This window comes from Haemaphysalis longicornis, unplaced genomic scaffold, assembly GCF_048455015.1.
Source record: "Haemaphysalis longicornis isolate Haplotype H1 unplaced genomic scaffold, Haemaphysalis longicornis Haplotype H1 scaffold_4, whole genome shotgun sequence".
NCBI classification, from domain to species: Eukaryota; Metazoa; Arthropoda; class Arachnida; order Ixodida; family Ixodidae; genus Haemaphysalis; species Haemaphysalis longicornis.
Window position 1 is genome coordinate 41,069,077 of NW_027526361.1, and position 12,268 is coordinate 41,081,344.

General features: G+C 45.7%; 1 protein-coding gene and 1 long non-coding RNA gene across 2 annotated transcripts; one reads left to right on the top strand and one right to left on the bottom strand.

Annotated features, from left to right (window-relative positions):
- Positions 1-2,853: 2,853 nt before the first annotated feature.
- Positions 2,854-5,642, top strand: LOC144180322 (uncharacterized). Its single transcript, XR_013324372.1, has 2 exons — positions 2,854-3,245; positions 5,502-5,642. It is a non-coding gene; the product is annotated as an uncharacterized LOC144180322 (long non-coding RNA).
- A 2,988-nt stretch (positions 5,643-8,630) lies between these two features.
- Positions 8,631-10,736, bottom strand: LOC144180323 (uncharacterized). Its single transcript, XM_077708695.1, has 2 exons — positions 10,415-10,736; positions 8,631-8,770 (listed from the first exon to the last, which is right to left on the bottom strand). The coding sequence occupies exons 1-2, from the start codon at positions 10,611-10,613 to the stop codon at positions 8,757-8,759; spliced, it is 213 nt and encodes a 70-aa protein (XP_077564821.1). The 5' UTR covers positions 10,614-10,736; the 3' UTR covers positions 8,631-8,756.
- Between the last annotated feature and the right edge of the window lie 1,532 nt (positions 10,737-12,268).

Consider the following 12,268-nt stretch of genomic DNA (forward strand, 5'->3'; position numbering starts at 1 on the left):
GACCGCGAGCTTTTTACGACTCACCGCTTGTGCATTGTTTTTGAGTAGATTAGTTATCCATAAGCACTATTCGCTAGTTAATTTGAGCCAAAATAAATGTGTGTGGGTGTATGTATGCATTGCTAGAACTTCTTTTTCTGCGCTGTAGCAGACGACGCTGCATCATCATCAGTTCCATCAACACCAACCGAGCGATGGCACACGCTCGCGCTGCACCCGAAGCCAGTTCCATTAAAGCCCCCATTCTTTCTAAACGTGTGCTCTCCGCACTCTTACGACGGCTTTGCAGCTGGAGGACCTCGAGGTCCATTACATGCATGTTTATTGATGCGTAGCATTCTTGCCGAGTACCCCCACAGCCAGGACCGTGTAACGCCCTGAATTTCCACAAAAATGCAGATATCGCGGAAGTTCCACCTGTAATCGTTATAATGGCGCAAATGGAGATACCTGGTCGCACGATATTTTGAAAAACTAAAAACTAAAAAAAAAAACATATTAAAAAAATTACGTAAAATGGCGAAACGTGAAACGCCCTGTGGTGGTGGTGATTGTTGTTGCGAGATCAGGCGGTGTTAGCCTGGCTGGATATGCCGGCAATTGCTCCGCCCAAGCTCTTCCTAATTAGCCAAAGGCGAAACGTGAAACGCCATAAATTTCCCCAATAATGCAGATATCGCGAAAGTTACACCTGTAATCGTTGTATTAGCGTAAATTGAGATAATTGGTAGGACGCAATTTTGAAAATAAGAAAAATAAAAAATAATTACGGAAAATGGCGCACCGCGTAACGGCCTTCATTTCCACAATAATGCAGATTTAGGGAAAGCTCCAAACGTAATCGTTATAATATCATAAATTGAGATAATTCGTCGAACAAACTTTTTAAAAACTAAAAGAATAAGAAAAATACTTAAAAATATGGAGTATGTCAAAACGTATACCGCATGCAATTTCCACAATAATGCAGATTTCGCGAAAGTTCTTCCGGTAGCCGTTATAATAGCGTAAATGGACATAATTGGTCGAACGAAATTTTGAAAAACTCAAAAATAAGAAAAATATTTAAAAAATACCGAAATAGGCAAAACGTATAACGCATGGATGATGATGCAGATATCGCGAAAGTTCAACTTCTAATCGTTATAATACCGTAAATGGCGATAATTGGTCCGGCAGAATTAGAAAAACAAAAAAAAATGGCGGGGGAAAAACTCACACTCAAGACAAGCTGCATAAGAATGCTACGCATTAGTAGAAAATTCTTTGAATTTATGCAGAATTTTCAATAGGCGTGGCCGCCGTCAACTCTCAAGAAAAACAAATTTTGTTCATACCTCTGTGAGAACACCCGCTGAAGAAAAAAAATATTTTTGACGTTATCTAAGGATTAAGTCCGTAGTTAGATATGAGTCCACGCAACGCAAAGCGTAGAAACTGAATTTGTCATGCTCTTTCTGAATGGAGACAGCATTTTATATTCACAATTGTAGGGTAATTATTATTAGTACCAGTAGTAGTAGTACTACAGGTTTTCCCGCTCAATTTAATCCAATCGCCATACAGTTCAATCCAGACGCCAGCCAGTTTAATCCATCCCTTCGCCAACCAAAATATTCCAGCTATCAGAAGAATGTTCTGGAGTATTTTGTGTATGCGGACTTTGTTGCGCGTGGTGTGGCGTGGCGTTTCTTGAGCCATTATATGCAAAATAGCTTATGCGGCGCCCAGCTGAATGTACATTTACTAACACGCGCAGACCGTCGGTGCCGCGTGTTGACGTGAACTGATCGTCTGCGAGAGCGCCGTCCATAACTCACGTCAGACATATCGTCTGCTTCGCGTAACAATGCCTTCAGAAGCTCCTTTGATAAAAGCACATTACTTAAATGCCATTTGCATTCTGATTTTCAATTACTGAATGCTTTTCTGCAGTGTTAAGCATTATTTACAGATTATAATATCGTGTGCGAGATCGTGAGAAATATTGTTTGCTCGCGACGAAGTGTCGTCTGCTCTCGTAACAATACGCTAACAAATCAGCTGGCGTAACAAAACGCGAGCAGGCGATACTTCTGACGATCTCGCAGACGATCAGCACACGGCACCAACGGATCAAATGAGACCACTCTCCTTGTCTGCGGGTATATGTCTATTAAGCTGCGCGCACATAATATTTCGCACAGTAGAGAGAGTAGAAAACGCCTTTATTCGGCCGAGGCTACAGGCCGAGCATGCCTACCGCCTGGGCGACCAGTCTGCGCGGTTCTTCGGTATCAAGAAACACCGCGTTCTCACTAGACCACGGGCAAAAAAGTCCGCAGAGCTGCGCCTAATTTCGCACAAAACACTCCTGAAATTTTTCAAAAAGCTGGATTAATTTGGCTGACGAAGGCATTAAATTGGTAGGCACTTGGATTAAATTCGCTGGCACCTGGATTAAATTACATGGTGTCTGCATTAAATTAGATGGCGCTTGGATTAAACTCGCTGGGGCCTGGATTAAATTGTGGCGACTGGATTAAATTTAGAGGGAAAACCTGTAGTTGTATTAATGGCAGTAATTTTAAAGTAAAACTTTGCCCCCGCTGTTTGCTTTCAACAAACACGAAAACCGATTTGTAGATACGGCTTGCGTGCGAGAAAAGCTGCTTGGCGTCGACACGTGCGCTCCGTGTAAACTCCCGCGAACGTGACAGACGTTGCCAATGCCGAACGTTGCACCGGTTGCACCGCGGCACCCAAACAAGCGGCCACTTCCCCGTTCAGCCCCGATTGCCACCGTCTGCGGCAAAACGATATCTCCGGGCACGTGAATGCCCGGCAAGGAAACCTGTCTGATCCGATTCAGGGGCAAGAGCAGCTTGATTCGCGAGTATCACCTGATTGAGGCAACAGCAAACGGGCCCCACAGCGCATCGTTGCAGTTCCAACTGATAAGGCCGAAAGCGCATATAAATAGCTAGCCAGCAGAGACGGGCAGCAAGTTCCAAAGACGCAGCCAGACGATTCAGAGCTACCTGATCCCCACTTCATACAGAACACGATGAAGTGCAACGCTGCCGCCTTGACTGTGGTCGTCCTCCTGATGCTGTCCTTCTCGGCGGCACCCGTCCAGGGTCGCTGTCCCAGCAACCAGGGTGTATTCAGTGACTGCAGCTTCAGCACTTGCACACCCAGGCAGTGCGCCCTTCGGGGTCTCGAGTGCTGCCCCAAACCTTGCGGTGGAACGTGGTGTGTCCGAGGTGAGTGCACTGGTCCCACTCACTGTCTTTCGCGCCAATCATAGGTAGCCAGACAAAGGAAATTTATTTTGAAGCGAAGTTTTTGTGTTGTTATGATTACGTCTGTAACGCGAAAACGCCGAAGCGAAAGAAAAGTTGCAGATGACGTCTACGTTTAGGTATTAATATGTATGACGCGCTAGCGTTACTTCGGCGTCGAGGGAGCATTTTCGAACGGAGTTGCTGCGTTTACCATTTAAGCTTTTCAAGTACTGAAGTTCAGCGACGAGAGCTAGGCTAGCCGCAATGGTCTTAATCACCACGGCATAGGAAGCTCAGAGGAAATCTACGCCTGCGTGGCTTAGGATATGGGCGCGAAATGTTGCGTCTGCGGGATGCTGGTCTGTTTGAGAAAAAGAAAAGATAGTGTGTCAAAGTTTAGAAGTGTTTGTTGTGGTGGCCTGACTGAACATTTGGGTATTTTGACGAATAAGATTAATTAAAAGTTTGGTAAAAGGGGATGAGAAGATGTCCCCTGTGGGTTGAACTAAAATTCCAGGGCCCGGAATCCGCTCACGCTGATGTTGAGGTAACAAGCTGGTCAAGGCAGCCTATCATATGTCGATACAAGTTGGATATGTTTGAGCTGTTCACCCGTGAGCATATCCTTGGATATGACCGGGCTTCGCAGAAGAGAGGGGGTGTTTGCCCGTATTTAGCAGACTTGTACATGTTAATGTCGAATATTTTCTACCAAACCTTCATCCATCTAGATTTGTGGATATATGTGTTGGTTTGTATCCTGAGCAGAGTTTGCGATTCTTAAGCGATGACAGTCCCGCGGGGCATGGGGGAGGGGGGTGTTCCTAAGCATAGCATGCGGAGACGCTTTCCATATTTTTCCATAGTTTCAGCATACCTTGTCAGGTGGTCAACGGCAACAGTTACCCATCTGTTGCCGGAAGCAGTAGAATGCAGTGGCCCGTATAGATCGATGCGAACGCTGTCTGACTTTCCACAATCTAACTGCCGCTGCTCGGAATTCCCAATTCTGGCAAGCCCTCGTATCTGTCTGCCTCAGTCGTAGTTTCCTGTTAGAACTGATGACGTACTTCCGCAGACGCTTGATGAACACGGCTGATAGTGGACGACTGGCAGGCCACGGCGACATCGAAAAATGAGCCTAATATCGCTAGCGCGTTAAAACGAAAAAAACTCTCCCCGTGACCGGAACAAACCCTGGCTCCCCCGCGTTATGAAGCCGGCGTCTATCCAACTGCTCCATTTCGACATGGTTGAAGCGGTTCGGGAAACTTAAACGACAACCAAAGAATTTCGCACGCACACGTGCAGCGCAGTACTGGGGCCTCACTTGATCCTCTTCGGGGGCCCAGGCGAGATGACCGCAGAATTTGGACGCGTAGTTGGTTGCCAGCAGGACAGATGGCATGGCGCAGATTCATCTCCAGAGTGTAATGCCAGATCTTCATCAGTTACACGAGCCACGCCAGTCATTTAACAGAATGTTGAAATTTGCGTTCTGACGCTCATAATTACGCTTTAGAGCTTTTATGCTAAGCCTACCATCTAACAAATCAGTGCTGGTTGCTATGAAACCAGTTTAGGCGAGCAGGCAGGCAATACTTGATACAAGTGCTCGGCTGCTCGAACACTGTAAACGTGCGACCTTCAGTTGACAGCGATTAAGTAAGCCCGGCCAATACAGTTAAGACTAGTATCACTAGATAAGGTTACAGAGTATCGGCACTCTTTTATCATATTGTTCCGTGCATCCGGCATGTTCATTGGTCAGTTCGCATCACGTGACATTTGTTTACACTGCGACGTCAGTTCATATAGGCGCCACCATTTTTGTTGTTTATGCGCTTCAGTCTTACTCTGGTAGTCTTACCTTGTCCTCCCTGCTCTGTGGCTGCGTGCGACTGACGTCGTTGCGACGCGAATCAAAGATAACGCGTGTAGCAGCACTTCAGCAGCAGAAGTGTCTGAAGATGCCGTTTTGCTGCGTCTTCGGTAGTTTTGTTAACAGACGACCCGGTGGAAGTTACCGGTGAGGCCGTAGAGCCGTAGATGCCACGATCCCGCAACACTGAAAAACACCAAAATGACCGCCGTTGCAACAGCGAAACCCTTTCCAGGTTCTCCCTTTTTATTGTTTGATTTTCGCGCCACATCCATAGATCTGTGCTTATACCGCATTGGACGGGAATGCTTTGATGACAAATGACGTTACCTATTCAATTTTTTCATGTGCAGGTGTTCGGGGCTAGTTCAAGCTTGGAACCTGGCTGTGCTGCCCTCATTCTTGGACGCCCACCTATACACCCCACCGGAATGTACCACATGGATGCATGGTTCCTAGATCGCTGCGCATGCAATAAACGCTATAACTGGCCACATTTTGCTTCTTTCTGAGTTGGGGCTGACTACCACTCAAAACACCGGCAGAGTAATCATCCGGAGTGATAAGCTCTCTCTCTCTCCATATATATATATATATATATATATATATATATATATATATATATATATATATATATATATAAATTCTGAACAAGTATCTTCCATAGCAGTGCGTGTTTAATAAACGACCGCCCTTTGCAGCCGGCCGTTGTTTGTTATGTTCTCGAATCTTATCCGATTTTCTCTCTCTCTCTCTCTCTCTCTCTCTCTCTCTCTCTCTCTCTCTCTCTCTCTCTCTCTCTGTGTCGAAGTTCAGCAGCAGCGAAATAATTTATTCCTTCTCCATCGATAACGCCACCACGGTAACGTGTTTGAAGTGGGTCCTCAACCATCATTTTATTTGAGTTTCGAGCGAGCACTGATATAAAAAAAACTCCTTCCAACTTACTTTACTGTGCCTGTTACGTATGCCGAGTACCGCAGGCGTCTGTACTGAACGTGAATGTTTATACGAGTTAGAAATTGACAAGTACCGGTCTGTTTCTGTCACACGCGCAGTCTACAAAACTTCCGAACATATAATCTCGCAGAAACATGGTCGAATAAAGTAAGAAAAAATTTTCGTTTTTACGGACAACAGCAATATGCTTTTTTTTTTTTGTAGGCGCCTCTCGCCTACAACACAGCTTTTTGAAACTTTTCAGCACTTCGGACTTCAGTTCAGCACTTTACCGTGACCATAAAATGCAAAGAGCATATTCACGCTGCTCTTCCTGGTTTACTCAAAGCCGTATAATATGTCGTGAAAAACTTATTGCCAACATTTGTGATAGTGGCATTAGCTACTGCATTATACGGCACACCCTAGTTTGCTTAAGTGAGGAGAAAAATATTCGTTAAAATTGCTAGTGAGCGTTTGCAGACTTCGCCAGTTACGCAGTGAGGCCCTAGGCCCTAATTCTTTTATTCTTTCCTCAAAATAAAGTTTCATCCCAAGGTGTCGGTACTAGAGCACTGCACGGGCCTGATCTTAAGGCCTCGATATCTTTCTGACTGCATGACCTTCCCCCACACCAGAACGAAAGAAGTGGGAATTGTAGCCATCCTATTGGGAATGCAACTAGCGAAACTATGAAATAGAAGCACGAACACCATCGGAGACTCTCATTACAGCATTGCAAACATCATTAAAAACGGAATACTTTAACTCTTCGAAAAAAATCTTCCACTACACAATGAAGGAAGTGCAAATTACATAGACACCTAACGCAAGGGTCTGGAAGGGATCGGGGCTGCTGTCCAAGAAGCACGTAAACTCGCATAGCGTGCTCCTTGCGGCCACGACTGCCGCATTCCCCTCGCTGGAACACGATTTTCGCGTATTACAAGGGCTCCTAAGGTTGAAGGATCGCAAACTCTGTGCGGGATACAAACCGATCTATATTCACAATTCTAGATGGACGAAGTTGTTTGGTACGAAACATCCGACGTTTACTGAAGGCTGTGCTAAATGCGAATAACATGCACTCTCTCCCACGCAACCTAAGAATGCCCAAGGGTATACGCTCAGGGAAGAACAACTTTAACGTTACATATTCCAGTCTTGTGAAGAAATGAGAGGAAGCTTTGACCAGCTCGTCACCTCGAGATCACCATTAGCTGATTGAGAAGGTATACGGTACGATGGGAACTGAAAGCGCAAATTAGACAGACAAAAAAAAGAGACAACCATTCTGATTTGCGCTTTGAGTTCCCATTCTGCATCACCAACAGGCCTAAACCACGACCCTGTAGGGTACGAGCCGCTGCACCCGGGGCTATGGACTCCTGGTTCCCCTCTGCCCGAACGCCCGCTACTTCTTACTGAACAAATGTATTCTCTTCATATCGCTCTCTAAGCAAAAACCAAAATGTTCAGATAGGCCAAGGCATGAGGGAATGAGCACTTTGAAGCACTGACAGTGTCGCATTCTCGCAGAAACTGACCAACACCAAGCAGCCGCAACCTTTCACGCCCACATCTTAAGCCACACAAGCGTAGATGGCGTCTGTCTTTCCTGTACCAGGCCGATTTAAACCCGTTGAGGCCAGCCTTAGACGCAGCAACTCCGTTCTAAAGCGCTCTTTCGGCGTCGAAGTAATGCTTTCGCGTATTACATATTAAGAGCTAAACGTAGATGAAACTTTTCTGTTTTGTTTTTTAGTTTTATAGAGCGGGTTTTTTATGTTTAAAGTTACGCAGTTTTAGAAAAAGCACATCAGTCAATCTGTTTTTGTGGGTTTTTATATTTTTCTAGACAGGTGATATTTTACAGGGATGTCTAGAAATATGTGGCCGACATTACTTATCACTTACAAGTTTTTTTCTATTGCAGATACGGAGATAAAGGGCGTCAAAACGATTGACAATGTAGTGTCTGGTCCGATTTCACGATTTTTTTTTCTGTATTTTTGTTCACGTCAGGACGCAACGTCTGTTTTGAACTGCTTTATATTTTGGTTTAGTTTTTGTTCTCAAACAAATTTTAGTCAGAACAATTACACGTGCGCAAAGCTCCAAAGTTGAAAAAAAACTGAAGCCGCCGTAAATCGCGCGTCACCCGCGCCACCTTTGCATCTTTTTTTACACGATGTACGAACACTGGAGGAACATGAATTGAACTTTTGGGCTGTCCCCTGGCTTGTGCAGAACTCATAAAAATACGAGAAAAAGCATAAAATGCGCGTGTACACACATGTTCGATCGCTCGTGGTTTAAATAGTAAGTTTGGTTTAAATATTTTCTACTTATCGTATACAGTAGAAAATATTTAAGCAAAACTTTCAACGAAATTGTGATATCTGGGTGACACAGTGTCAGGTAATATTAAAGTAAAATATCGCACCAGTGATGTTTGTGGCTCAGCACAGCACAAACTCGACCACTCTGGCCGTCTAGAGGGATAGTGGAACAAGCTGAGCATCAGGCAAGAAGCAACACACTGTAAGCTTTGGTGTTTATTGCAGACGACGTCGATGTAGGATCCAGGCATCCCTGTTGAACATTCCGGTGGAGCGTATAGGTTGACTTTCGAGAATGCGGCGGCACAATCAGGTTCGAAGCTTGAACTAGCCCCGAACACCTGCGGGTGAAGAAAGAGAAAAGGTGGCGTTTTTGGTAAAAGAGTTCTCCTCCAATCCGGTGTTAGCACAGATCCTTAGACGTGGCGGGAAAACCGAACAAGTGAAAATGGGGTAAAGTAACGTCTGGACGGAATTTTCCGGCACATAACTCTGGGCTAATTTAATGGCTGCTTTGACTACAGGTGCCCGTTTCCATTGCTGCAGCAACGCACTTTATCACACATTTGGTTGTCTGGTCAACTGAAATATTACTTCACAGCAACCGGCACTGCCTTCTTAGAGGGCACAATTAGCATCATGAAACTTGAACGCCTAATTATGGGCCTTAGAATGAATATGTCAACATTTCGTTAAATGGCTGCCGGGGTAAGTGTAACTGATAAAGACCTGTCAGTGCACTCTGTAGATAGGCTTCGCCGTTCCATCGATTCTAAGAAATGCGCCTGTTTAGGTTCTCATTGCCCTCCTTAGTCTACATTTCTTTAGGACCGGACGTACCGGGACTTTTTCTCGCTTTGGATGCGAAGCATGTTACAGCACACGGAACGAACAATTGCTGAGGGGGACATACGACTGGACAGATGGGATGGTTCATAACTTTGAGGCCATTGAGGCCGCAGGTGGTAAGAGAGGAAGGTTAGGATTACAAAGTGATAACATACATATAGTTCAGCATACGTTGAAGACTTAGGTCGCTTCCACTGCCAAGAATAAAACAACGGACGAGACGATAAGAAAAGCTGACAAGATGCAGACGCAAGGGATTCCAGCTTCTTGCTCACGACACTGTTTATCAGGTACTTAAATTTTCTTACACTTGCGGCGCATGCAATGTCACACAAACCAAGGGGAGTAAGCAGTTGAGAGTTAAATATAGAAACTGAAAAATAAAAAAAAAACTTTGAAAATTGATCTTAGCGTACCGAAGTTTTAACACGTGTTACGGGTTTTGTTTTTCGGGCCCAAACAACTCTTCCTGGATGCCCTAACGGTGAACTGCGTGGTGCTCTTCAGTCTTTAGAGTAGCGATTACTGCGAACCTTTAACCCTCACGGCAAACATTTCGTCTATTGGCGTGCTCCTTATATATTCGACGACAGTAGTGTTCCCTGCACCTCATCATACTGCCAGGCAGCTGATTCGTGTCTCCTGTCGTCGTCGTCATCGTAATCGTCGTCTCACGTAGTCACGGTACTAAAATATCGAAAAACTCGTTTACGCCTCTCGAACGCGTACTAAAAAAATACGGGGACACTCGTTTACGCCTCGCGCTAGAGAGCTTCGCGCTTCAAATACAAGAAACCTTTACAGCAATGCTGTATACCTCTACCCCCCAGCGGCTTCATCTCCGTTGGCGAAAATGCCAATGCACAAAGAATACACTTATACACTGCACGTTTCGCCCCTCCCCAGGTTCCACGTTAGTGGAGATGGCCCGGGAATTTTTAAGCTTCCACTACATGTGCTTTTTATTCGCAGCTTTACTTTCATCCTTGCGCGCGCGCGCGCGCGCACACACACACACACACACACACACACACACACACACACACACACACACACACACACACGCACAATAATTTTCCAATGTCTGGGTACCTATGATTGGCGCAAAAGACAGTGAGTGGGACCAGTGCACTCACCTCGGACACACCAGGTTCCACCGCAGGGTTTGCGGCAGCACTCTAGACCCCGAAGGGCGCACTGCCTGGGTGTGCAAGTGCTGAAGCTGCAGTCACTGCCTACGCCCTGGTTGCTGGGACAGCGACCCAGGACGGGTGCCGACGAGAAAGATAGCATCAGGAGGACGACCACTGTCAAGGCGGCGGCGTTGCACTTCATCGTGTTCTATTCGAGGTGGGGGACAGGAGGCTCTGAATCGTCTGGCTGCGTCTTTGGAACTTGCTGCCTCTCCCTGCTGGCTAGCTATTTATATGCGCTTCCGGCGTTATCGGCTGTCCCTGCAACTATGCGCTGCGGGACCAGTTTGTTGTTGCGCCAGTCAGGTGATATTCGCATCCTGGCACGAAGCAAGCGACTCTTGCCCCCGAATCGGATCGGACAGGTTTCCTTGCCGGGCATCCACGTGCCGCGGAGACGTAGTTTTGCCGCCGACTGTGGCAATCGGGGCTGAACGGGGAAGTGGCCGCCGCTTGTTTGGGTGCCGCGGTGCAACGTTCGGCATTGGAAATATCTGTGTCGTTCGCGGTAGTTTACGCGGAGTGCATGTGTTGACGCCAAGCAGCATTTCTAGCACGGAATCTATTTATTTAAATCCGTTTCGCCATTATTTGAAGCAAACGCACGGAATGCAGGTTTGACTTCAACATCACTACTAATTGTAGTAATAGTAGTACTACTAGTTCAACTACTACTCCTAATAATATTATTTAAATTCATATTCTAATAATAATAACAATATTGTTATTAATATATTAGGTAATATTATCGCAGTGCACTGCACGGGCCCGGGCCGGCCCAAAAGCTGGAGCACGGCCCGGCCCGTGGGCCGGTCTCTGGCCGGGTAGCTCGCATTTTCTCGGGCCCCGGCCCGGCCCGGCTCGGGCTTAAATCAAAGTTTTCTCGGGCCGTGCCGGCCTGAACCGGTCCGGGAAGTGCCTGACGCCCGACAATCCTCTGCCGCGAATCCTATTGTTGACAACAAAAAGTTTTCTCGTTGACCTTTCAGGTTAAGTGAAGACAACAAAAGGGAAGTGCAAGGTCACTACGGCGGTGTTAAAGGAGATGATAAAAAGAAGATTGCGCTCAGAAAGCATTCACATTAATAATAATAAAAAAAACGTCTAGGCCACATCAGCATATATGGTATAGCGGGATATAGAAAAAGAGGGCACTCCAGCCACACAGTACAGCATGATTGTCTTTCCCCCGCGCTTTTCAAACCAAAACAAACAGAACAAACGTGACCTGGACTTTACACTGTGTGCGAAGTTTTAACCACCAATTTTCGAAGCAGAGACCATGATTTTTTTCGGGTAAATTTAAAAAGAAACACGAATAAAGGCAATGAAGAACAGAAGCGGAGATAAAATAATGCTGCCATCACAACTACAGGGAAAGACAAAAATGAGGTAGTGAAGCCGGTCGCATCATCTGCTCAAATTTCAGCAAGGAATGGAACAGCGAAAGGTGCAATATCTGTCGAATAATTGTAATAATAAACAAAAATCATTTATGGTATCCTCTGTGTGCCTTCATTTCAATACTGTGGCAAATTAAGTGGCAAATGATGCTCCACGTCTCTCAAAAATACCGCTTCTAGGTCAGGATATTTAAGTTTTACAAGGTTCGGTTCAAGTTTAAAGAAAATTTAAATCCAAGGTAGTCGTAATCCCTTTGTGCTTACGGTTTTTAGGTTCAACAGAAAACTTTTTTGAGTTCAGATTTATAGCCTGTCGGACTAGGTATGATATTTAACAACAGTCTGGTGGGCTCGCGCTTATTCTATTGAATTCTGCCGGGCTGGGACCGGACAC

Excerpts from the sequence above, each read along its gene's own strand:
- LOC144180323 (XM_077708695.1), bottom strand. The coding sequence starts at position 10,613 with ATGAAGTGCAACGCCGCCGCCTTGACAGTGGTCGTCCTCCTGATGCTA.